The following is a 26,196-nucleotide window of genomic DNA, read 5'->3' as shown; positions in this document are numbered from 1 at the left end:
TTGGTGCATAAGAAAATCAGGCATTTTATTCTTTATGTCCTGATATGTGTATATCATCATCATTTAACTTTCGGCTTCCATGCTGGCATGGGTGGGGGGACAGTTTGACAGGAACCGGCCAGGCAGAAACCTGCACCAGACTTCTGTGACTGTTTTGGCAGGATGTTTACAGCTGGATGCCCTTCCTAACACCAACCACTCTGCAGAGTAGACTTAGTGCTTTTTATGTGGCACAAGCACAGGCGAGGTCAGTTTTGGCAAGGTTTTTACAACTGGATGCCCTTCTGAACACCAACCACGTTACAGTGTGGATTGGGTGCTTTTTAAGTGGTTAACCAATTTGAAGGAAGTGCAGGAGGAGAGAGAGAGAGCGGGAAACAGCAGGATAGAGATGGTGACAAAGTGCCAGGCATACTCACAAGGAATAGGGATCGGAATATAAATGGGATGGTTGAGAAAAGGAAGAGAGAGATAAAGATGGTGGCAAGTGCCAGGGCATACCATTGAGGTTCGAAGGTTATAATTATAAGTGCAAAGATACTGTGAAGAATCACGATTAAAGAGTGCTGGGCGGGGGTGGAAACTTGGGTATATATAGTTGGGGGGGGGGTGTTACTGAATAGCAATGATACAGAAAAACAGGGCCGTGAGGACAGGATTGGGGAGTGAGAGCTAGGCATAATGTATGAAGGAGAGAATGTGAGGAAGAGAAGAGATGTGGAGATGTAGATTGGTTTGTTGGGGTAGGATGAGTGGAAAGTTTTCTTGTTATGTGTGGGTGGAACACACAGGCCAGGGGCCAGCAGATAGCAATGATACAGTGAGACAGAGCATGTGGGTGGAACACACAGGCCAGGGCTAGCAGATAGCAATAATACAGTGAGACGGGGTGTGTGGGTGGAACACATAGGTCGGGGGCTAGCGGAGAGCAATGATACAGTGGGATAGGGCCAAGAGGACATGATTGCGGGGTGGGAGGTAAGCACAGTGCATGAAGGAGGAAATGTGAGGAAGAGAAGAAATGTAGAGATGTAGTTTGGGTTGTTGTGGTAGAATGTATGAGAAGTTTTCTTAAGTGTGGGTAGGACACACAGCGCTTCTTGAACTTAGTTTCACTGATATGTTTTAATGCTAGCATATGAGGAATGGGTTGGCCTGGGGGTTACGTTAGAAGGTAGCTGCCCAATGTGGGACTGAACATCAGACCATTAGGTTGGGAAGCAAGTTACTCAACCACACAGCCATGCCTGCACAACGGACTGGACAGGAGTTTTTGAGCAAAACAAGTCATCTTTTGTGACACGTATGGATATGGTAGACTTTTCTGGGTTACACATTCTGTGTGTGTGTGTGTGTGCATGCCAACCCATTATAATATTATAACAGTTATTGACATAATGAATTATTTAGACACATGAGAGCCAAGGAAGAAACGATCTGATTGTGGGACCTACAAGACTATGACAGCTAGGAATTTAAGTAATATTGGCCACAAGTTACGTGGGAAACCTGGACAAACAAGCAAGGCCATTTTCACTGCTTCCAGACTTCATGTACTGAAAAACCACCTGAAACAGCCTCCTCACAGGAGTTTGAGATTCCAATGGGCCCAAATGTACATGACGTTAGACATGAGTTGTGTTCTGTTCTCTGGCGAAACCAGGGTGATCCTCAATCAACCTGACGGTTGTGCAAATAGTTGGGTTTATCGTGGAGCTGAGCATCAATGACATGGTAGAGGAGTCATGTTGTGGGCTGGTATCATTGGAGACAGACTTGTTGGCCTGGTCAGGGTACCTGAAGAGGTTAAAGTGACCGTAGCCACCAACTGCAATCTGCTGAAGGAGGTCTTGTAGATCCCTGGCGAGATGACATACTGCTGTCACTTCTAAGGAATCTCGTTTTCATGCATGACAATACTCTCTCCCACCCTGCTAAGACCACCCAAAATTTCCTAGCATCTTACGGCATACAAGGTCAAAGGTTGATTGTGTGGGCGCTAGCATCTCCGGATCTGAACCTTATCGAAAATCTTTGGTCCATCATTAAACAAGATGTTTATGTCGATAGATGCCTATTTACGTCGAAAGATGTCTTATGGGCAACCATCAAAGCTGCAGCAGAGGCAGTCCAACCTTCTATTCTTAAGAAATTGACAGATTCCATGACTAATAGGTTTTTGAAGTCATCCGTCGAAATGTGTATGTACGTGTGTGCTTTAGTGTAGCCTTATCTTGACATTACATGATGGTTATAAGTGTGATTGTTGTTATTGTTAAAGGTTATTCCTCTATTGTAAAACAAACAAAAAAACACTAAAAAATTTCAAGAACAAAAGCTCTTTAATGCTCACACCACCTTTTGGCTTGATAAGTTACATTCTTAAAATTATAATTTTTTTAATTTCATTATTGATTCATTAGTAATTGGAAAGGTTTCCCGCTTCAAAAACAATTGTGCAAACAAAGCCATTCCTCGTAAACAAAATTGTCAAACAACAATTATCAGTTTTATGGAATGCCTTTAGAGCTTCTTTAGTGTCATCAACATTAAAATACTTGTTTGATTCAACTTTTCCCTGTTAATGTCATAAACAGAAAAACAGCCATTGTATTATATTGGGTTGGCCAAAGAGTTTCCTTTTTGCTTTGGCTTATGTTTTAGGCATATGACATCGCACTCCCCCCCTCCTCCTTTATTTTTTCTTTCCTTTGCACATTTTTACTCGTTAATTAACTGACACACTAACGTAGTTCAACATGAACTTATGATGAGACAGGTTGTATTTTGTGTGCTGGAGATCACTCTGAAAATGGAGAAGCAAAACAAACATTATTGGCATGTCATACTTTTTTATTTAAGAAAAAACAAGGTGGGGTTAAAAACCAGCAGACACCTGTAGAAAGATATGTGTTGTGTATGTCAGAGGTGCTTTTCTCTAGAGAATGGTGACAGAGAATGAAGAATGGATTGTCTATAACAATGTGAGGTGCAAACGACCATGGGAGAAGCTTGGTGAACCACCACAAGCAACCTCCAAAATTGGACTTTGATGGGGATTGGAAAAGTGTTGCCTTTTATGAGCTTCTTCTCATGAATAGGACCATTGATTTGGATGTGTACTGTGACGAGTAGGACAAATTAAATGTAGTGATTCGCCAGAAGCATCCAGAACATGCTAATTGTTAGGGCATTGTCTTTCATGATCCTGTCAGGCTGCACACCTCTTTGCAAACGCTTCAGCCTCCATATTCATCTGACTTTGCACCTTCAGATTTCTACTTGTTTCAGTCTCTTCAAAATTCAGTGAATGGATAGACATTCAGCTCTGAAGAGGACATAAGAATCCACCTGAAAGAGTTCTTTGCTAGTGAAGATGGAATTCTTTGAACAGAGAATAATGGATCTGCTCCCAAGATTGCAGAAGATACTGAAGCTAGATGGCAATTATATCATTTATTGAATAAATAGCTTTGTGTTTAAAATTTGTTTCTTATTTATGCTTAAAAAACCAAATGGACGTTTTGGCCAACCCCAATAATAACAATGCATACAATAGACCAATAAATTGCACCAGGTTTTTGTTCAGTGTCAATATCTCTGGTAGTAGTTCTTCATTTCCTTAAGCATTTATTGTTAAACAAACAATTTTTATCCTAAATATTGATATGCTAACTTTTGTTTTTCTACGTATGTACCTGTGGTGTGTGTCACACTTGCTTCAAAGAAGGGGTAAAAAGGTTGAAGGGAGTGGTACACAGAAAAGAGAAAAGGAATTAAGCAGAGGAGGTATAGTTGAAGTGAGTGGCAAAGTGGGAGAGAGGAGAGACAGAGAGTGGTGACTGAAAGGAAGGTGGCATTTTTTTGTTTCTAAATGTTTATCACTGTATTCAGAGTGGACTGATAAATACATCGAAGCGAAAATAGATACATGGACACATTGGTAAATCAAAGAGAAATAACTACAGCAGATATTGGATGTCACTTTCAATTTTCATTACTACACGAGGACAACATTAACTCACAAGTGGCTGAGTACTCCACAGACATGCATACCATAAACGACAGACAAGATTGTTCTGCAAACTCTTTCTGAACAACCTGTGCAGATGATTTGTTTTGAAAAGAAAACCAAACTTGGCTCTGAGCCAAGATATTTCTGCTCCAAACATATTTCCAGATATATATCTGAATTGGTGTTTCAAACCTTTTGTCATCTTAAGCCATCATCATTCTCAGTTTTTTTTAATATACAATGATATTTTTATTATCTGTATTTATTGAAAATAATCTGTGAAATCCTAGTTTTTTTTCATTATTTATTTTATCTTTTGATATTGAATATTTCAGAAGTGCCATCCATAATATTGAATTGTAACTATTACCTAATTTCTATCACATAGGTCACCCATGTGGGGCAGTGGCAGCAGGCAAGTGGTGCCCTCTATGTCATCTATGGATTATGGTGGACAGCCGAGCTCCAGTTACAAAGCATCAGGACAGCCATTTGGTCATTCATCTCAGCACACTTCTCTTTCTAGCTATCATGATAACCCATTACCTCCTTCGTTCAACAGTAGGAAAATGTCTCCAGGGGTTTCAGGTTACGCCCAAGGATCTTATCAGTCATCACATGCTTTAATTCCTGAAGATAGCTACAGCCGTGTGGCTCTTGGTAGGGCCTACCTACAGAACCAGAGACGGTGCAGTCTGACTGAACGCTTTAAAATGCTTGAACCAGATACTCCTTTCCGTTTTGATGAAAATATTACAATTGGGATTCATCGAAATTCACATGTAGCATCTGGATCTCCTCCTCAGCCTGTCCGGCGGGAGTTTAATCCCTATGATTTTGTGATGATCCGTCAGAAGAATGAAGGAACAAGGCCTATATTTGATCGAGAGGAACTCCGCCAGTATGATCTTATTGATGCAGGAGAAGAAGAACTTGACTACAAAGAACTTCGAGTTGTGACAGTAGATTCTCATGAAAGAAATAATTACCGTGAAATGAATGATGATGGCCCCTATAGCTCTGGCTATAGGTCACCACCCTATTCTCACTCATGGAATGATGACCAATATTACTATGACAGGTCAGTAAACATTTTCTTATAACAGATCATGTAACAGTTGTACTGTGACAGATCAGTAAATAAGGTTGTATTACAACTGCATTTGCCCAATAAATAAGTTGTTAATGTCACATAATGCATGTGTGCTATTAAACACCTTTTAGGTTGTGGTATTTCATTACTGTATTCGTTACTGTATTTATTTTGAGATACTCTGTGTTTCTTTCAATAAATTTTAAATCTAACAAAGGATTTAGTAAAATAACTTAGTTATCATTCAGATAGTGTTAGGAACATAAATTGTGACTAAGGTTTAGTGGAAAATTTTAATTTAAAACTTATGAAAACAAGACATTTGTACTCAGAGCCAGAGCCGGTTTCAGCCGGGTTGGTAACAAAAGGGTTAAAGACTTACAGGGCTTAAAAAATTGCAGAATACCTCAAAGGCAGGTGAAACAAATTGCCCTGGAGGTGAACGAGAACAACAGACATTGATATTTTGCAGTTATTTCTGCTCATCAATTCCATATATTCAATTCATTTCCAAATTCGAATTGCTGGTCTGTAGTATAAACAGATATACAGGGAGTGTAAAATATATCTGCTGATCTGCAAAAGTGATATGCAAATAAAACAAAATTGCAGATTTTGTGTTACATAGCAGTTCTTTAATGTAAACATTCTCCATGTTACTTATTTAATGTATGAGTGTTGTTAAATGCTTTGAAACTTGAGACCAGCAATTCAATTTTGCTTTGGTAGTGAATCCAGTACATGGCACCGATGAGCAGAAATAACAGTGAAATATCAATATCTGTCATACGTTTCCTCTGGTTTTTGAGGTACATTGTGTTTTTTTAACACTCTCCCTCTTTAAAGTGACCTTACCTGGACGAAATACCACAGTCTAAAAGTCCATTGATATTAGAAATAATACATTTCTAAATGTCTCAGATTTATGCAGTAGCAGCACGAATGAAGTGGTGGTATGTTGTCGACTTGTGACGGTCCCATGAAAGGGAAGAACACTAGTGGATGGGTGGGGGTGCTTGTCTCCACTTTGAAAACATAAGGATACAGGAAATGTGTCCAGTCCAACAGGATACTTTGTTTCCTAGGGCTAAATAACAGTAGCATTCTTCCCTTTCATGGGACTGTCACATTCAGTTGACAACATACTATTTCATTGATATTGTTTACATTATCGACCTGCTCCTAACACAGATTTTCAATAAATAAATGTTTCTCTTGTGTAAATTATTCACACAATAGGCATAGGCCATGTTGTGTGGTTAAGAAGATCACTTCACAACCATATAGTTTCAGGTTCAGTCCCACTGCATGGCACTTTGGGCAAGGATCTACTACTATAGCCCTGGGTCAGCTGTGTGTGTGTGTGTGTGTGTGTGTTTACATCTATGATTGCTTGTGCAGAAGTTGTGCCTGGTGCACTCACTCTGTGCTTTTCAAAGTCGTATAGCATTAGAGATCCCTTACTTGTAAAACAGGCAAGGATAAAACAATTTATTTGTCTTACCAAAACAAGCAAGGGAAGCAGGTGTGTAATAAAAGTGTGTGTGTGTGTGGGGGCACGTATTGTGTTTGCCCTTTATTGCTTGAAAGTCGGTGTCAGTTTGTTTACATCCCTGTAACTTAGTTATTTGGCAAAAGGAGCCCAATGGAACAAGTAGCACACTTCAAAAAGAAAAAAAACATAGCTTTGTTCCTGCAAGATGGTGCTCCAGCATGACTTCAGTCCTGTGACTGAAACACATGAATGAATAAAAGAATTGTAACCGAAATTTATTGCTCTGATCAAATATTTATTTGTATTCATAGAAATTAAAATTAAGTTTTGAGAAAAATAAAATAGTTTTGCTGAAGCTAAAAGCCATTGCAAACCCAAGATTTAATGAAGTTACTTGATGGATTTGATGGAAATCTTTTATAGAAATCCTAAAGAAGGATATGAAGGCTCTCGGTCATTATCTAATCAAAGAAGTAGCCATGATCGCTGGATGGGAGAAAGCAGGTAAGTGTTGTTTTGATAATTTGTGCTCATTCCGTGGTAATTGCTATTTTATTTTCATTTGGTTCGCTCTAATAGAAATCAGTTCATTTACTGGGCTGATGATAATCCCAGTTCTCGTTATCAGCAATGGCTTAATTTCCTAAATGCTTTAATCTGACAAAATTTCATTCTGAACTTATATTTTGCTGTATCTATTAATGAATTTCTCATGCCACAGCTACCAATTATTTTGTTACCCAGTGACTTAGCCACATTTCCCTCTCTGTGTATGTGATGGAAACTAGATTTGTTCATATCGTTCTTTGAGGACGTTCATGTCTTTTATTCATGTAAGTGGTCGTGCCCTGGTAGAACATTACTATTACCTACAAAGTCTAATTAGAGTTAAATAATGACCTTGATGCAATTAATTATGATTATTGCCAGGAATGTGGTACAACTAAAAAGTAAAAAAAAAAACAAAAAAAGACAGTCTTTTGGTGATCCAAACCGTTTTAATAAGAAAGGCAATGAATTGCAACATTGGCACCATGATGCCATAGATTTGTCTGGTGAACTGGATCAATACCTGGGTATTGATACCTCTCTAATCAATACCAGAAGGACGGAAGATAAAGTTGACTTTGGCAAGATTTGAACTCATTCATATTCGGAAATGATTGCAGCATGGGAAACAGTGCTCTGAAATTATATGCAATTTATGATTAGAAATCATGAAATATTTAAAACTGTGAAATCTGCAAAATCTACAATGATTAAATATACGAGAAAGGAAAAAAATATTTAAAATTTTTTTTATTAAGTCTATAGAAAAAAAAGAAAGGAAAATAAACCAACAAAAGAGCCTCTAAGTGGTCGTTCAAATCTGCTAGAAATAATTCCCAACCTTCTTTGAAAGTGAGAAGGGGACATTGTATAATGAATTCCAAGAAACACAATGGCTAAAGACAATAAAGCTGGGGTACTCCTAGAGCTACTTGATCTAGGGCAGAAATTTTACAGAATGGAGGTTATTGTTGTCGTAAATTCAAAATGATAAAAATTATTGACTGTATTTTACCCCAATTTTAATGATTGTGTGCACTGTTTGTCTTTGAAAACAAAGAGTTTGGCATCAGCAAAGAAATATTGAAAATTTTCATGCATTAAGAGAAGATGTTTTCTTGCCATAACTGATTAACAACTCCTATTGTTTGTCAGTGAAAATATTTTATATTGGGGAAATATTTCTTCCATCTTGTTACCTATTTGAAGCAATCAGATTATGTTTTCTTCTAAACAAGATAAAAAGAACAATTTATAAAAGAAAAAAACTTCATAATGTAATAATACATTATTTCTTTTTTTTAATTTATGGCTGGTAATTTTTTTTTTTTTTTTTTTTTTTTTTTTTTTTTTTTAAAGTTTGTGTCTGTCTCAATGAAAAGACTATTTCCGTTTCATACTGCACTGGTGCACCATGATTGCTATTGCAGTAATCTTTGAATTAATAATGAAAACAAGTCCAGAAGTATTTCAACGGAAAAGATCAGAATTTTTGTCTTTTAACATTTTTTTTGGTGATAGATTTGAAGAATTGCTAACTGGACCCAATGGACAAATCTGCTGATTGGGTCCCCTTTTTTTTTTTTTTACCTTCTTATTGTAACAAACCTGACAGAAAGACTCTTCTATCTTATGAATTCTGTTGCTGCCATTAAACAACACTGAAACATTTCTCTAACTCACTGATTTGTGCTAACTTTGGACAAGAAGATTATTATGGCTGGATTGCTTCAAATTACTTCACAGAACCTTATCAGGACATTTAATTGTCTAAATGTTACAGACTGCAGGAGAATGACAAATCATCATTTTGTTGCACCACTGAACCAAATCTTTTCTCTCCTCACTTCAGTCTTAATCATCTTACTGGGTTGTTTTACAAATTGAAAATCAACTAAATCTGAGAATTTATTCTTACACGCACGCACACACACACACACACACACTCATATATATATCCTTAATCTAAATATTTTTAATTAATACATGTATTACAGTAATTTAAATATTCGTTAAATAGACTGGTAGCAGTGCTCTTCCTTCAGAAAATTCCAGAAAGTTGATACTTTCAGAAGGAAGAATTGAACAAAGTGGCGAGGAGAGGTTAAAGTAGGGTTGCTGGGAGCGTGCGGCCCTTGTGGAAATACTGAGGAAGGGATGCAATCAGAGTATCAATGATTAGGCAGAGTGAAGAATGAGTCTTTGCAAATCTGGTAGACGACCTTCTTTTGGATGTGAAGAAGTCCTTCTAGTGTAGGTTTTATTTCATCTTGTAGAGGGTCAGCAATTGGTCAGGGCCAAAGCATTTTCTGTAGCTTAAGAAAATATAGTTTTTGTCATATTATATGAGATGACCCCCCAAAAAAAAAGTAGAGAAAGTTATGATATTGGAAGATTGGTGTTTTTTTTTTGTTTTTGGTTGGCACCTGTTTCCCTGTTTTGCACATCTGCTTCTTTACGTCTGCACCCACGTCTACGGTTTTGGTTGCTTGACCCATTCTATATTGCATCCAAGTCTCCTCAGACAAGTCAGCATTTATTTGTTTCATTGTCTGGTTAGTTGAAGGGATATCGTTAAAGAAATAAATATAGGCGCAGGAGTGGCTCTGTGGTAAGTAGCTTGCTAACCAACCACATGGTTCCGGGTTCAGTCCCACTTCGTGGCACCTTGGGCAAGTGTCTTCTGCTATAGCCCCAGGCCGACCAATGCCTTGTGAGTGGATTTGGTAGACGGAAACTGAAAGAAGCCTGTTGTATATATGTATATATATGTGTCTGTGTTTGTCCCCCTAGCATTGCTTGACAACCGATGCTGGTGTGTTTATGTCCCCGTTACTTAGCGGTTCGGCAAAAGAGACCGATAGAATAAGTACTGGGCTTACAAAAAGAATAAGTCCCAGGGTCGAGTTGCTCGATTAAAGGCGGTGCTCCAGCATGGCCGCAGTCAAATGACTGAAACAAGTAAAAGAGAGAAAAGAGTATATCTGCGTGAATGACACCAAAAAGCGGGATTGTAATGAGGAGAGGGGGGGGGAGGTACAAACCCAAACAGAAATATTTTTTTAGAAATTAACAGTGAAAATTTTCCTGGAATTGGTACATCATAGATTACTATGATGGCACCACTTTTAATATAGACAGAATCTCTTTATAACTAAACTAAATATTGACAATTAGAAACTAACCAAACACCAGAAAGTCTTTTAATGTAGCTTTGATTCTCTTTAAGAAATTACATCTACTCAGTGTGCATACTTAATCATATGTCTAAAATACAAACAAACATAAAAATATTATCAACTAAATAATATATTACACAAAGAGTTTGGAAAAGCAACCCTCCTGAATTCTTGCTGGTTAAATCAAATTTTGAGACAGGTTTCTTTGATTTGATTGTTTAAACTTGTTTCTTAAATTTCTAAGTTGGGACTGGATATATATATGTGTATGTGTGTGTATATATAAGGGGGGAAAAGGAAACAGTTACACAATATTTGCCATTGAAACCTTGCACAAGATATCAAAAAACAACAAATGAACAATATCTTTTTGTGACTTACAGAAAATAATGGTTCTTTATAGCATAAAAAAGTTATTCTAATGTTTGAACTGTTTACAATTAAGAGGAATTGGTTGTTGCTTAACTTGTAGTTTATCAAATCTGTTTGATAAAAAATATCGATAACATTTCACTATTTGGATGAGGAAGATGAAATGGTTTTATTTGTCTGAAAATGTAATTTGTCAAAACATTGACTGCCATTAACGAACTGCTTTTCATGGAAAAACAAGTCAGAAACATTTAACAAAGTACAAATTACCAATTCCATGAATTCTTTGTGCCCTGTTAAAAGGGATTTCCCTGTGAAATGTTTCTATATCATCAAAAAAATTAACCCATCCACACAGACACACAATTGCAAAGGAAAAATATACAACCAGAACTTTTGAGAATTCATTTTTAAAAAATACAATTCTCTTTAAACTTCATTCAATGATAAATATTTGAAAAATTGTATTTAAATTTTAATAAACATGAGAAGCTGTTTCAACATTTACCACTTACGAAAGAAGGACAAAAATTCATGGATGATTTTAAGAGTTTCGAAAGATACCAAAAGAAAGAAAGATAGAAAATACTGCAGCAAAATGAGACATTGCGAAATAGTGTTTCTTTGGAAGAACATTAAAAGAAATTTTATAAATTGGTTGAAGACCACATTCATTAGTTCCAAGAATTCAATCAATTGATGAAATACTTGCATGTTAACATAAAAGTGTCAAACAAGCAGTTGGCTAGAATTCTATACAAATGAAAAATCCTCAAGAATTCAATATTGTTAACATATCTTCCAAATCCAGTTGATTAGCTTCTATTTCTACATCATAAATAAACGTGGATGAAGGGAAAATGTTATTCATTGAAGCAGTATTCTTGCTGCAGTGTTTTACTGATGATGTATGTTACTGTGTAAGCACCATTCCAAACTTGGCTCACATTCTGGATTGATTTTCTTGTTGATTTCTTAGTAAGCGTTAAGCCCTTATCCCATTTCTTATTTATCTAAGGATGAGGCCACTAAATAGTTCTCCACACTACTATGGTAGTGGAATGCCTGCATATCCTGAATCCAGCCGGGGTGAGTCAAGGGATTGGGAGCGGATGGAACGTGTGCAACATAATCCTGATGACCTGCGCCATAGTATTAGCGCCAGGCTTGCAGGATCTCCAAGGTAAGTACTTTCTTTTAAAATACCCTAACCCTAACGTAATTGTAGTTATCAGTTCTTGACATTGCCACTCGGCTGCACAACTGGAGGGAAGGGACTATTAGGGTTGGAATCAACACCACCAGTTCTGAGTTGTAAATAGTAAATATTCTGTGAAACATTTGCTGCTGTCCAGTCTCTCGGCCTAAGCTAATTAATTAGTTTTTTGATTTCTAAACCCATCTGTGTTTAGAATTTAAATTACATAAATATAACAATGTTGTGCATCTTTAAGTAAGATCCTTTGCATGGGTAAATATTCTTAAGTATTTCTGTAAAGACAAGTTATTTCATGAAGAGTTAAGAACCTAAATACCTTTAGAATGAATATTGTATATTCTTTATGAAGATTAGTTGCAGTATAATACTGATACACGATCGAGTATTTGATATTAAAGGTGTATACAGGTGAGATTCGATGGATTGCCAAGTAATTGAAGAGATTCTTGATTCTGTCAATACTGCTTAGGAATGAGTTGTTTTCTGGTTCTCCAGGTGGACCCTAACAGACAGTCAGAGGTGCTCTGTTGTTCTTTTGTTAATCTGAAGTGGACATGGCAATGACCATGCATGTTTGTTGGTCCTCTTGATCGTTAAGAGGAATGGATTTCAAGAGGTGGACTCGCTTGAAGTTGGAATGATTGGACAAGGTGTTTGGTGGAGGATCTGATGGTGAGATAGTGCAAGAAGACAAAAGGGGTGATGGAACTCCCTACTTCAGATGAGCAGAAGAAACCACTGGAATGGCTGACGATGCAAAGAAAACAAACCATTGACATGGTTAATTAGAGTGATTGCAGTTTGTTAAATAATGAGTGTTTTTTTTTAATTAGCTGAGTGGCCAGTTTAGTCTGCATCTGCTGTATTATTCCAGATACAAACAAATGAATTACAAAGAAAGGAAAATTCTATTCTGTTACCTATAGAAAGTCTCCGAAGATCAATGAAGGTTATAGTACACTGTGATGTCTTGGGCGAACAGTTTTATTGGTGTTTTATTGCCTATTAGCTGAAACCTGCAATGCTGGGGAAATCCTTTCTTATTCCTTTGAAGTATTTACGCATATGTTGTTGATTGCTGGCCTGTCACATTCTTTGTAACGTCCACATCATCTGCCCTGTTACCAATATTGTTTACTGTCTGCATCACCACATCTGACAAGAGAAGCCCTTTCAGAGTCGATGTCCATGTGACTGAATCACTGAGATTTCATGACAGGTGGGATGACACCGATAAACAACAGGTGTGGCATTGCCTGCATAGGAAGAGGGACACTGTTTCACTTCAACAACAAACGAGGAATATTGCAAGAAATGTGGATTTCTTGGAAGCAAGGGCCCAGGCAAGAACTTCTTTCTGCATGTAAAACTCTATTTTTACAGCTGATAAATACAAACCTATACACGAGCTTTTGGCAGAGGGCAACCCTTACTCTGGGACTCTGAAGAAGAACACTGGAACACAATAATAATTTATTCTATCATCATTATAAATATTTAGGTTAATGAGCAGCATTTACATGACGAGCTTCTCCTTTCTTTGCTAGTGTTTTTTTTTTTTTTTTGTAACACACACACACACACACACACACTACATGTTTGGCTGTGGGCTGTAAGCGGCAAAAGGAAACGATAGAAATGAAATGCTATTTCATTTCAAATCTTTCGTTTATTGTTTGGTGTGAACCCAACAAAATGTTAGCCATACAAAATAATGTTTAAAGCTAGCGTGTTGTTTTGTAAGAGAGAGACATGTTAAGAAGAAAGGAAGAGGAGCAGACATGACAACAAACCAGAAGATGATGAGTAGAAAATACAGAAGCCATGGAATTTGAATTATAATTTAATACTTTTGAGGCTTTACTGGAGAAATCTAACAAACTGACCATCTTTTGAAGTCTGGAAAACTTTGATAATTTCCATCTACTACAATGATTCTAAATATTTAGAATGGCCAGGATTTTGTTGTGCAATTTAGGTAAGAATTTGCACGAAGACATCAGGCATAATGTGCAACGGTTCTCTTTTAATGTTGCATATTTTGTTGATGAGAATCAGGAAAGAGCCTTTGCTGTTGCAAAACACTAACAGCAGCAGCCAACTGCTGTTTTAGGTTTCAACTCCTGAGAGAATATTCACGACTAAGGCTTTATTTCTCCTTATTTTCTTCCACATTTCCTCTCAAAGATCATTTTGTGGTGAGAATCATACAATCCTAAAGCTAAATGGCAAGTGCTCTCCCGCTTTCTTTCTCTCTTTCTCTCTCTGTCACTCAGTGAAAAATCTATTGTCACTGTTTAACTTATAATTGGAAAACTGGATTATAAGTATTGATTTCAAATTTTGGCACAAGGCCAGCAATTTCGGGAGCAGCAGGTAAGTCGATTATATCGACCCCAGTACTCAGCTGACACCTGTTTTATCAACCCCGAAAGGATGAAAAGCAAAGTCGACCTTGGTGGAATTTGAACTCAGAACACAGAGATGGATGAAATGCCCCTAAGCATTTTGTCTGACATGCTACCGATTCTGCCAGCTTGCTGCCTTACATTGGATAAGTATTAAATCGGGTTCTACGAATCTATAAAGTGGGTAGTACTGTCACTTTGCTATCGAGGGTTTTGTCTTTTGGTTTGTTGTTTTTGCGTTTGGGAGAAGTATTTCCCATAAAAATAATCACTGCAGCACATCATATCCAAATACATGTTACACACCATTCAAGTTATAAAAACCTGCCCTGCTGAAAGAAGCTGTCATCTCTTATGCTTTACATGTATACACATCCAACACTTAAACTGAGAGGAAATGCATAGAAGCCATACTTTATATTCATATTATTCTGTTCATTTATGTTTGCTTCTAGCTGTGTTTTTGTTTATCTCTAGGAGAAAAAGTGGATATCAAGATGGGAGTTATTTTGATCGAGAATACACTCCAAAGAGAAGAGGTAAGACCATGAATGGAGGGAGTCCCATCTTTGCATATTAAAATTTTTGATCGTTTGAAAAGCTGTTGCACTGCACCACACAACTGGAAATATTCACAGAGTCTGCTATGAGTCTGACTAGAGTCCGACTCCAACAACTGTTTGCTATGAATCCAATCTTGTGATGTGAAACGAACTTTCATAAGTCACTGCAATGGCAGCAGTGTTAAATGTGGTTTGACATTTCGAAGGAATCAAGTCTCTACAGAAAATATGGAGGGGAAAAAAAAGAAGAAAACGAAAACAACAAATGTTTGCAGCTGAACTCGCAACTTTGCTGGTTCTGTTCTAAACTTCAGTTGTTGGTGAAAAGAAAGAACAAAAGTACCAAACTACACAATCGTGGATTTATTTGAATGCAAAATATGAATAAGGTTTATGGGTTCATCAGCTTGTATTTCATATTTCGAACAAAATATCCCTAAACCTTGTTTCATGAAATCAATTAATCTTTGACAGCAAATACACCTGGATGAACACAGACTGTTAATAATGAGAATGTTGAAGTTATCAGGAAGTCTTTTACTGCAAGAATAAACATTCAAAACGAAAACAAAACTATTCTTAACATAACAAAAGTGATTGGTTTCAAAGGAACAATTTGAGGCAATTCTTTTTTTTTTCTTTCTTTTTTTTTTTTAATAATAAAAAAAAACTATTTTAATAATAAGTTTGGTCTCCCAAAGTACCAGACTATTATATTATTCTATATGAAGTTTTACATCAAAAGAAACCTGCTAGAAATAGCAACAAAATCACCCTCAAGCTTTGCCTGCCATCTTAAAAATGGTTGAATATACTGGATAACTCAAGAACTAAAGAGTGTACAGAATGGTCTTGGCTAGAATTCTAGTCAGCCAATAATGATGCATCACAAAATGTTCTGAATACCTCAACATGAATCAAACCACATGCTTAAACACAAACACACAAACACAACCTGAAAGTGAAGGGGGGGGTGTCTACTTAAAAAATAAAAGAACCTGTAGTGAAGGTAAGTTTGGCATATTTGGAACTCCCTGAGGGACCTGTCTCTGCTCGGTCAGGGTTCAACTGGAATTAACGCAACAACAACAACAACACTAACATTTCACCAGTCAAAGACCTAACTCTGAATATTTAGAAATGCTGAATAGTAAAACTATTAAGTGGCATTACAAGGAAAATAAAGGTGAAGGATAATGGAAACTGACAACATTTCAGAATACAACACAGAAACAAAATTTACAGGTGGCTTACGAGGAGCCATCTTCAAAATGTTGCACACACACACGCACACACACACACCACACAGCTGAGGTCACACATTTTGTTTTCTTGTACTCCTTTTTTCTTTTGTGTGTGTGTGAAATATTTTAAGTTGGTATTTGTTGCTTACATTATTTCCATTAATTAATGACAAATGAAAGCATTCACACTAATGTGTGTATGTGTATATATATATATATATATATATTCAAATGAATATGGTACTGAATTTAGATGCACCAGAATTTTGTATGGTGTTATCCATGAAAATCTGTGGGGTGATTATAATCAAAATAAGCAACAAGAATGACTCCGGTAATTTGGTACGATCGTTTCGTACTACATCATTTTATTAAATGTTGTATTACAACAGATTTAAGATGCTGAGCTCTCATCAGCCAATTATAGAGGTTTTCCATTAATACAAAAATTTTCAAATTAAGTGGCAACATTATAGAGAAGGTAGATATAAAGACAAAGATGTGGATTTAAATTTTAAGAACATTTGAGGTAGTGGAGTCCCTTATATATTCTTAAAATTTAAATCCACATCTTTGTCTTTATATCTACCTTCTCTATAATGTTGCCACTTGATATGAAAATTTTTGTATTAATGGAAAACCTCTATAATTGGCTGATGAGAGCTCAGCATCTTAAATCTGTTGTAATACTTACAACATTTAATAAAATGATGTAGTACGAAACGATCGTACCAAATTACCGGAGTCATTCTTGTTGCTTATTTTTGAGTATATATATACATATATAATAAAGAGGACGACAAACATTAAGGCAAGGCAAACATCTCAAGTCATATACGTTATTATTTTTGGAAAAGATTCAGTCTTACAGCTGTTTCTGGGATATTCCGTTATCAGAGACATATAGGGAAAATGAGAAGGGTTTGAATTGATGAAATGACGACATAGAGGAAGGGTGTAAAAGAATGAGATGGAAAGAGAGAAGGAAAAAAGAAGCATAAAAGTTCATAGTTCAACTTTCCGATGTTGTAGAAAGAAGTGCATAAGTCCTTAGGTTCAATCCTGCGTGGATCCATGTGGGTTAAAATCCTGATAGTGTAAACATCCAGAGAAAAAAGACATAAACATATCAACGTTGATATGGTAGCGGAGGTGGCTATTAAGTGGTAAAAGGAAAGAGAGGTGGTTAGAGTGAGGGGGAAAGGGGTTTAAGGATAAAATAAGGTGTATAAGCATATGGTGTCTAAGAATATTGCGTACAGGGGTAAATGCTTGTGTCTGTTCTGGCTAAGGTCAGTGGCTGTAGAGTTATTTTTAGCAATGGGGTTATGGGTGTGTAGGTGGTCAAGAATGGAGGAGCTAGTTGAATGTTGAATTATTTATGAGTGGGAGTTAGAATTAGATATTAGGGGATTTATTGGGTTAAGGTTTAAAAATAAATTAAATAATTAATATTTATCTTACAAGGTGATGAGGTAAGGTAGATATAAGAGATATAGAAGGGTAGGTGTTAATGATCATGGAGCATTCTATGTGGGTGTTATTTAGATTTAGATTTATGAAAGAATTTGAAAGTGCAGAAGAATTTGTGCTTACACGTAGTGAAGGCTTCGTTGTGTTTATTAAGCAATTGTGGGGAGTTGTGGGTTAAAAGGTAGCTACTACAAATTTTAAACAAAGATATTATGCACATTTAAACTCATTTAAATATAAAAAGAATAGTCATTCCGCATCATTAGCCAGCCATGTACACCATCTAATTAATAGAAAAATACAATATAGACTTTGCTGGGCTTATAATAGACGCTGATATCCCGTATCAGGGCCAACACTCCATCTGTGGACTCAGCTTAAAAGAAACCCTCAACTCACCACATTTGCTTAATTATCTTTCTCTACCTCCTCATCCTCCTTCTTATCTTCTCGGCTACCCCTGTACGCAATATTCTTAGACACCATATGCTTATACACCTTATTTTATCCTTAAACCCCCTCCCCCTCACTCTAACTACCTCTCTTTCCAGTCATTTACTTTTCTTTCCTTTTACCACTTAATAACCACCTCCCCTACCATATCAACGTTGATATGTTTACGTCTTTTTTCTCTGGATGTTTACACTATCAGGATTTTAACCCACATGGATCCACGCAGGATTGAACCTAAGGACTTATGCACTTCTTTCTACAACATCGGAAAGTTGAACTATGAACTTTTATGCTTCTTTTTTCCTTCTCTCTTTCCATCTCCTCATCCTTTTACTCCCTTCCTCTATGTCGTCATTTCATCAATTCATACCCTTCTCATTTTCCCTATATGTCTCTGATAACGGAATATCCCATACTCGGGGGATATCCCAGAAACAGCTGTAAGACTAATTATAATAAAGTGTATGAATTGAGATGTTTGACTTGCCTTCACGTTTGTTGTCCTCTTTAACAATTCTATATCTGCTGCATCGGAAGGAGCATCCGTTACAGCACTTACCTAGCCTCCCTAATCATTTAGATCACCTGTGAACTGAACCACAATACTTTCTTTGTATTTATATTTATATATATTTTATTTATATATATATATATATATATATATATATATATATGTTTATATATTCAGTCTCCTTGGGCTGAAAACTTAAATGCATTTTTCTGTGGTTTCCTTGGTTACATGTTTTTTAGTTGTAATGAAAATGTCTAAATTTCCTGAGAAAATCTTCAGCAGACAAGGCTGTTCCCGTGGTGTAATTAGATCCTCTTCAAATTTGGTTTGAAACAGTTGTGTGTAACTTTCAGTTTGTTTTCCCTTAGTACTGGTTGACTGCTGTAGAATCCTCGCTTTGGATAATCTGTAAATGACATAAGACTACATAAACATGAATTTGAAAGAGAAAAGATTAATTGCTGGCAAGTCATGTTGTCAGTTACACTTTAGGCGGACTGCCATGGAATCCCCTTCTATTGTGATGTTTCTACTATTTTATTGTCAGTCCCTAAGCACAAACAGGTTGATGTATTCTGTTCGCGCGTGTGCCAGTGCTACATAAAGAGCACCCAACACACTCTGTTAAATGGTTGACATTAGGAAGAGCTTTGAGCATTAGAAACCATGCCACAACAGACAGTTGTACTCTGGCCAGGTCCCGAGCTGGCCAGCTTTATGTCAAACTGTCCAACCCATGCCAACTTGAAAAACGGACGTTAAATGATGATGGTGTCTGTGATGTAAACCTCATGGACCAAACTAACTTTTAAGTTTTTGGTTCAATCTCAAACATCATTACAGGTGCTAATTAAACAGACAAGGTTTTTAAGTAGCATCAATGTCTCAGTATGTCCTATTTTTATCCACTTGTCTCTTTCTAGCCATCTCTCTATGTTGGTGTTCATATTGTCCTCCTTTGTGTTCTGTAACTTAATGCTTCAAGAAATAGAGATGATAAAATATGTACTGGGGGTCATATGACTAACTAAACCCCCAAAAGCGATATCCCAGCATGACCTCCAGTGAAAGAATAAACTGGATACTGAATTCCTTAGGTAGAACATGGCCCTTTCTTTCTTCCAGTCAGATATATTCATCACCCTTACTGTTTCGTTTCTCATTAGTTTGGTTCTGTTGTCGATGTACAACAAAACCCAATTGCTTTCATCTTTTAATCTTTTAGGTAAGTGTTGCATTGATTGATAATCCTGTTACTTTCTAATCAATTTCCTGCCAAATATGTTTTTTTTTTTTCAGCTTCACTGGTTTTTACTGGGGAATGAAATAATTGAAAATAGAATAGAGATATTTTGTTGCATAAATATTATTTTAAATTCTTATTTTATCATTTGCTTATTTGAAAACTATAAACTGAAAATATATTTTTAAAAATGTTAGGTGATGACTAAAAAAGAAAATTAGAGAACTGTAGTTGTCTGTTTACGAGGAACTGATCTTAGAGTCCGTTGATGTAACAGCCTGTCTTTTACATTCAACATGGAAGTCTATTTAAAGCAAATTGATTCTCTCTTTCTCCCCCTCAACTTGCTGTTATAATCAAAGTAAGATAAATAAGTGTCTGCTGCTGTTAAAACTAACCCACTTTTATTATTGTTACAGAAGTTCATTAGGTAAAGAAATCCAAAAATAACTTAAGAGCTTGCTTAACATTTCAGATTCAAAATATTCCAAAACTTCTTCAGATCCTGCTCTAAGTTTTTCCAAGCATTCTGGTGAGTAGTTTTCTTTCAGCATCTCATTTCATTTAATAATTAGTTTCTTGTTAACTAATACAACATCTCCTTTGCAATATATCTGCTTTGATGACCAATAATGTGGACTGGAAAGTTAAATAATGGTTCGATGCTAGGATAAGAGGTAAAACAGTGTTATAATTAATGATGAATTGAACGATTTGATGACATTGGTTTTCATGGGTTCATATAACTCAGATAAGGGCTCAAATAATAGGCTTGTTTTGGACTTTGGAAATTCATTTCTAAAATTTGGCATTTAAGGAAAACTTTGTCAGAGTTAATCCAGCCTTTTTTTTTTTCTGTTTGTTTTCTTAAAGTCTGTATTTCTTGTATATCACCTGTCTACTGCTCAGACTGTGATTAAGCCCCCAAACCTTCATTTTAGGCAGAGTTTCATTGCTCTTGGTTAGCTTACCAATTCCACTGATCTATAAAGGTTTACAAAAGTAATGTGCATTACTTCTTCATCAACTAAATAATAGTTATTTTGTAAACGATTTCATGGCAAACTGAGTCCAGGTCGTGTTTCAGGAAAGCATTGAAAGACATTATGGTGGGAAATATTTTTCCTCGTGATTTTGTTGCTTGCTTTACTACTTCAACCTTATTTGGTGAACTCAACCAAGTTTTGCATCACTAGTGACTGCTATTATTGACAAAGCTAAGCTGAATATTGTTCTCCTAACAGTAAATTAATTTTGAAACTAAATTCATAGGCGCAAGAGTGGCTGTGTGGTAAGTAGCTTGCTAACCAACCACATGGTTCCGGGTTCAGTCCCACTGTGTGGCATCTTGGGTAAGTGTCTTCTGCTATAGCCCCGGGCCGACCAATGCCTTGTGAGTGGATTTGGTAGACGGAAACTGAAAAGAAGCCCGTCGTATATATGTATATATATATATATATGTATGTGTGTGTCTGTGTTTGTCCCCCTAGCATTGCTTGACAACCGATGCTGGTGTGTTTACGTCCCCGTCACTTAGCAGTTCGGCAAAAGAGACCAATAGAATAAGTACTGGGCTTACAAAGAATAAGTCCTGGGGTCGATTTGCTCGACTAAAGGCGGTGCTCCAGCATGGCCGCAGTCAAATGACTGAAACAAGTAAAAGAGTAAAGAGAGTGTCTGTTTCAGGAATGTAAATCATTTGAAAGATTTATTCGTCAAGTGTATAACCCCAGCCCACCCTCCAGATAATCCTTACAAGCTATCTATGGCTGATTTCACTGATACTCATCTCTTTAAAAATGTTCTGTGGTGTTATTTGAAACTGTTATCTGTTGCTGTATACATATATACGTTTATTTTAGTGCTTGTCTCTATACAAGATTCTTTCCTATTTTATTTCATTATCTTAAAAATTTAATGTGTCTCCTCAGATAAATATTCAGATTGGAAAGATGTCCATGACATAAATAATCGAAGCAGGGGTTTCCATGAGGTGAGTTTAATTTGTTCACTAATTACCTAATTGTTGAGTCTACTACACACCATGCAACAAATAAATTCTACTTCAAAACTATATTTCCAACAATGCTAAATTAGTCTATTCTGTATTTTAGAGACGAAGGATTATGTACATTATTTACAATGGACAGATAGGTGTCCTCACCTTGTTTGTTGTTATCATCACAATATTTTGGCTGGTGTACTCTCCAGCCTTCATCAGGTTTTCTGGAGGAATTTTGAACCCAACCCTTTATTTGACTCATGAGGTACACTGTTCTCGTTCCTAAAGTATGTTGCTGATGTTCTCTTTCTGTTGATATTATTTTTTTGGTCAGTCCCAGGTAGGGGACTGAAAAATAACATCAGCAACACACCTTAGGAATGAGAACAGAGTACCCCATTAGTCAAATAAAAGGTTAGGTTTGAAATTCCACCAGAACACCTGATGAAGGCTGGAGAGTACACCAGCCGAAACATTGTGGAAACAACAAACAAGGTGAGGGCACCTGTCTGTCCATTGTAAATAATGTACTAGAATAGTCTGCATGAGGTGCAGGAGTGGCTGTGTGGTAAGTAGCTTGTTTACCAACCACATGGTTCTGGGTTCAGTCCCACTGCGTGGCACCTTGGGCAAGTGTTTTCTACTATAGCCCCGGGCTGACCAAAGCCTTGTGAGTGGATTTGGTAGACGGAAACTGAAAGAAGCCTGTCGTATATATGTATGCGTGTGTGTGTTTGTGTGCCTGTGTTTGTCCCTCTAGCATTGCTTGACAACCGATGCTGGTGTGTTTATGTCCCCATTACTTAGCAGTTCAGCAAAAGAGACCGATAGAATAAGTACTGAGCTTACAAAAGAATAAGTCCTGGTGTCGAGTTGCTCGACTAAAGGCGGTGCTCCAGCATGGCCGCAGTCAAATGACTGAAACAAATAAAAGAGTAAAAGAGAAAATAGTCTGCATGGTCATGGTTGGATCAAAGCTAGCTCTAAACTGGACTTCTCTTATCTCTCTACAAGATACACAAAGAAACATCATTGCTAGAAATACTTTCCTGTGTTGAATTATCTGTGAGCTGTGATTGAAAACATGTTTTTCATTGTGATATTTTGTTATTATTAATAGCTTGGCTCTAAATCCGAGGGTAGTCCTCGCCATGACAGTAGGCAGAACTATCGTGGGCCTCTTTCTCATCGACCAGCTTTATTAAAAACCCCTGTGGGGATCAAACGTGGCAGTATCCTGCGGGGTGCTTTCAGATCAAGATCCTCAAGACCCATTGGAAGATTTCGCAGCCAAAGTCGAGGTTCCCTAAGCAGAAGAGGCCGTGGAAGAGGTGAGCAGGATATAAATTTTTAATAAAACTTGTTTTGGTTTTAATTTCCCTCTTATTCTAATAAATATTTTCATCTTTTCTTTTGTAGGTGGTTCATCTCCTGGTTACAATAGTGGAGATAATTTTCATAAGTCTGAAGGGAAAATGTCAAATCCATCTGATGCTTAAGTGTTTGGTTTATCTGTTAAGTTTATAAAGACTTGTTTTTTCTCCTAAAAGCATGAAAAAAAAATGAGATTGGAAATCTGTTTTTATATTTCTGATTACAAATCAAATAAAATCATCTTAAACAAGTTTCTTTGATAAAGCTAGAAATGGTTTTTGTGTGATTACTTCTTAATAACCGTTTTATTTGAATTTTTATCATCCAGTTTTCATGTTTTTGGAAAATTTGATGCTGTTTTCAACATGGTCAACAAAAGCTTTGCTCTCTCTTGAACATTGAATGGGAACACTGCGTGATCAACAACAAAGACATGGAAAGAGCTGACAATCAAAGTATTGAATCACTGATCATGAGACACCATCATCAGTGGTCAGCAGCAAGAATGGAAGGGTCAAGGTTCCCACACCAAGTCTTATTCAGTGAGCTCACTTCAGGGAAAAGACCACGGGGTTGTCCTCTTGGAAGATACAACAACCAACTGGAAGCCACTGGAATTGAGCCTAAATCATTTGCAGCACAAGATTGAGACTGTACCAAGTGGTGGTGTTCCATCACCATGGGAACCAAAAACTTTGAAGCCACCAGAAGAGAAAAGGAAGAACTCAAAGAAGACAGGAGGGAAAAGCTCAACAAAATCGACCTCGTCTTCCACCAACGTTGCCATGCAGTCAATGCAAGAATCGGTCACCAACAGCATCACCATAAAGGAAGCGTTCAGCAAAGGAACTAAATACTCGGATATGAGATAAAGCCGACAACGACGATGTTTATGGAGGTAGTTTGTGATGATGTGGTATGTGTAGGTCATATGTGGATTGATGCCAATGTGCAGGGGGTTAAAGGGAATGGATCATTCTATCTTCTGTGTGTGCATTGTTGTGGGTCACAGCAATCAGTTCATTATTTGTACAGGAGGAAAAAGTTGAGGTAATATCAGAATGCTGCAATTTGAAAACGATATGGCTGGGAGCCCATAGACAGGAAGCTTAGATTTGAGATTCTCATGTCAGGCATGATCAAGGGCTCTGCATGTGTGAAGGGCAATGATGTTGGTTTTGCAAGAATGTGTGGTGACTGGTAAGCAACAATACAGGGACTGCCTGGTAGTGTTTGCTCTTTGGAATTTGTACTGATGCTCAACAAGGCGTGGGAGTGGCTGTGTGGTAAGTAGCTTGCTTACGAACGACATGGTTCCGGGTTCAGTCCCACTGCGTGGCACCTTGGGCAAGTGTCTTCTTCTATAGCTTCAGGCCAACCAAAGCCTTGTGAGTGGATTTGGTAGGTGGAAACTGAAAGAAGCCTGTCATATGTATCTATATATATATAAACGATGATGATGATATATATATATATGTACTATGTGTATTTGTGTTTGTCCCGTCCCCCCACATCGCTTGACAACCGATGCTGGTGTGTTTACGTCCCCATAACTTAGCGGTTTGGCAAAAGAGACCAATAGAGTAAGTACTAGGCTTACAAAGAATAAGTCCTGTGATCGATGTGTTCGACTAAAGGCGGTGCTCCAGCATGGCCGCAGTCAAATGACTGAGACAAGTAAAGAGTAAGGCAAGAGAGAGGAAGAGTCAAGACGTTGGTGAAGAGTGTTGTTAATGGCTGATCACCTTTCTGGTGTTGGAAGAGAGAGCTATTGGTGCCACGGAAGAGAGCATGTTTCCAAAGATTGGATTAGATCTTTGTAGAGAGAAAAAGACCAGCTCAGAACAGATGCTAACTCTAGAGCATAGCGGTTAAGGGTGAAGGCCTGTGTCTTTACTGACTGGGAATAACAGGAGTTGATAGAACTGGTGAGATTTTATGAGATTTGACAAGAAGTGGAGGTATTTTACAAACACTGACAAAATTTTGAGAATCACTTAGAACTGGCACAACTTGAGTTGTGAGATTTCACAATCACTGCAAGAGAAATTTTGTTTCATGGGGGGGGGGGGTGATGGAAAATACCAGTTATATACTAGAGTCATCTATATTCCTATGATGCATCCTAGATGTGTATGACATTATGATAGAGGCTAGAACTAGCAAGATTTGGCGATAATGACAAAAATGGGTGCAACTTGACAGGAAATGACAAACTTTGAAGAGAACTAGCAAGAATTATTGATATTGGATGAAATTTGGCAATGAATAATTTCACATGAAGACCAGTGAAACTTCAGAACTTGTTTACAACAAAATTTTGAAGAAATTTGATGGGAAATGGTAAGATATGATGATATTTTACAAGAGTTTTGCAGTAAAAGATGTAATCTTGGTAAGATCTTTTGAGATTTAAAACTACACAAAGAAATATGACCAGAACTGGTTAGAAACTGTAAAACTTGAAGTGAACTGGCATTTTGTACAACTAGAAAAGACAAGACTTGTAGAGAGGTCACAAGTTTTTGTGTAACTTAAGTTTCACTTTCATTTTTGTGAAGATACAACCCATGCTAGCATGGAAAGCGGACGTTAAACGATGATGATGAGGATAAACATGAAAGTGAAGATTTTAAACGATGGCTCATGACAAAAAAAAGTTGCTTGGCACCAACACAGTCTTGCGATCAAAAGCACTTCGTTCAGCTAGCCCATGGTTTTGTTTATCTTGGACTACATTCTCCAATGTATCCTTTATTTTATAAAACGTTTGAAGTAGGATTGGCTGTTGTTTCTAGCATGTCCAGCAACCACATTGGGGCATACCTCCTCCGTAGTTTGTGCCAAGTATCATCTGCTAGTTATTGTTAAGCATGAATCCACACATTGGGTACAAAAAGTTATGGAAGGTTGATGTTGGTGTTGTGAGAACAAAGAATGGGCAGATGAGGCAATTAAAAAATTTCAACCTTTTGAAACAAAAATTTTCTTTTCCAAAATCAT

General features: G+C 37.0%; 1 protein-coding gene across 2 annotated transcripts in view; it reads left to right on the top strand.

Annotated features, from left to right (window-relative positions):
* Positions 1 to 23,465, top strand: part of LOC115223374 — a 34,848-nt gene extending 11,383 nt beyond the window's left edge. The window contains exons 3-10 of one of the 2 annotated variants that reach the window (XM_029793871.2): positions 4,404 to 5,096; positions 7,027 to 7,107; positions 11,722 to 11,886; positions 14,808 to 14,869; positions 20,293 to 20,349; positions 21,749 to 21,810; positions 22,940 to 23,150; positions 23,239 to 23,465. In XM_029793871.2, coding sequence (XP_029649731.1) covers positions 4,404 to 5,096; positions 7,027 to 7,107; positions 11,722 to 11,886; positions 14,808 to 14,869; positions 20,293 to 20,349; positions 21,749 to 21,810; positions 22,940 to 23,150; positions 23,239 to 23,318 — 1,411 coding nt within the window. In that variant the 3' untranslated portion in view covers positions 23,319 to 23,465. The remainder of the gene's footprint in view (positions 1 to 4,403; positions 5,097 to 7,026; positions 7,108 to 11,721; positions 11,887 to 14,807; positions 14,870 to 20,292; positions 20,350 to 21,748; positions 21,811 to 22,939; positions 23,151 to 23,238) is intronic. The other variant, XM_029793872.2, reaches the window with a different exon arrangement.
* Positions 23,466 to 26,196: the final 2,731 nt, after the last annotated feature.

The sequence above is a fragment of the Octopus sinensis genome, linkage group LG23 (assembly GCF_006345805.1).
Source record: "Octopus sinensis linkage group LG23, ASM634580v1, whole genome shotgun sequence".
Taxonomy (NCBI): domain Eukaryota; kingdom Metazoa; phylum Mollusca; class Cephalopoda; order Octopoda; family Octopodidae; genus Octopus; species Octopus sinensis.
The sequence above is the reverse complement of the archived record's forward strand: the minus strand, read 5'-3'. Positions and strand labels throughout refer to the sequence as shown.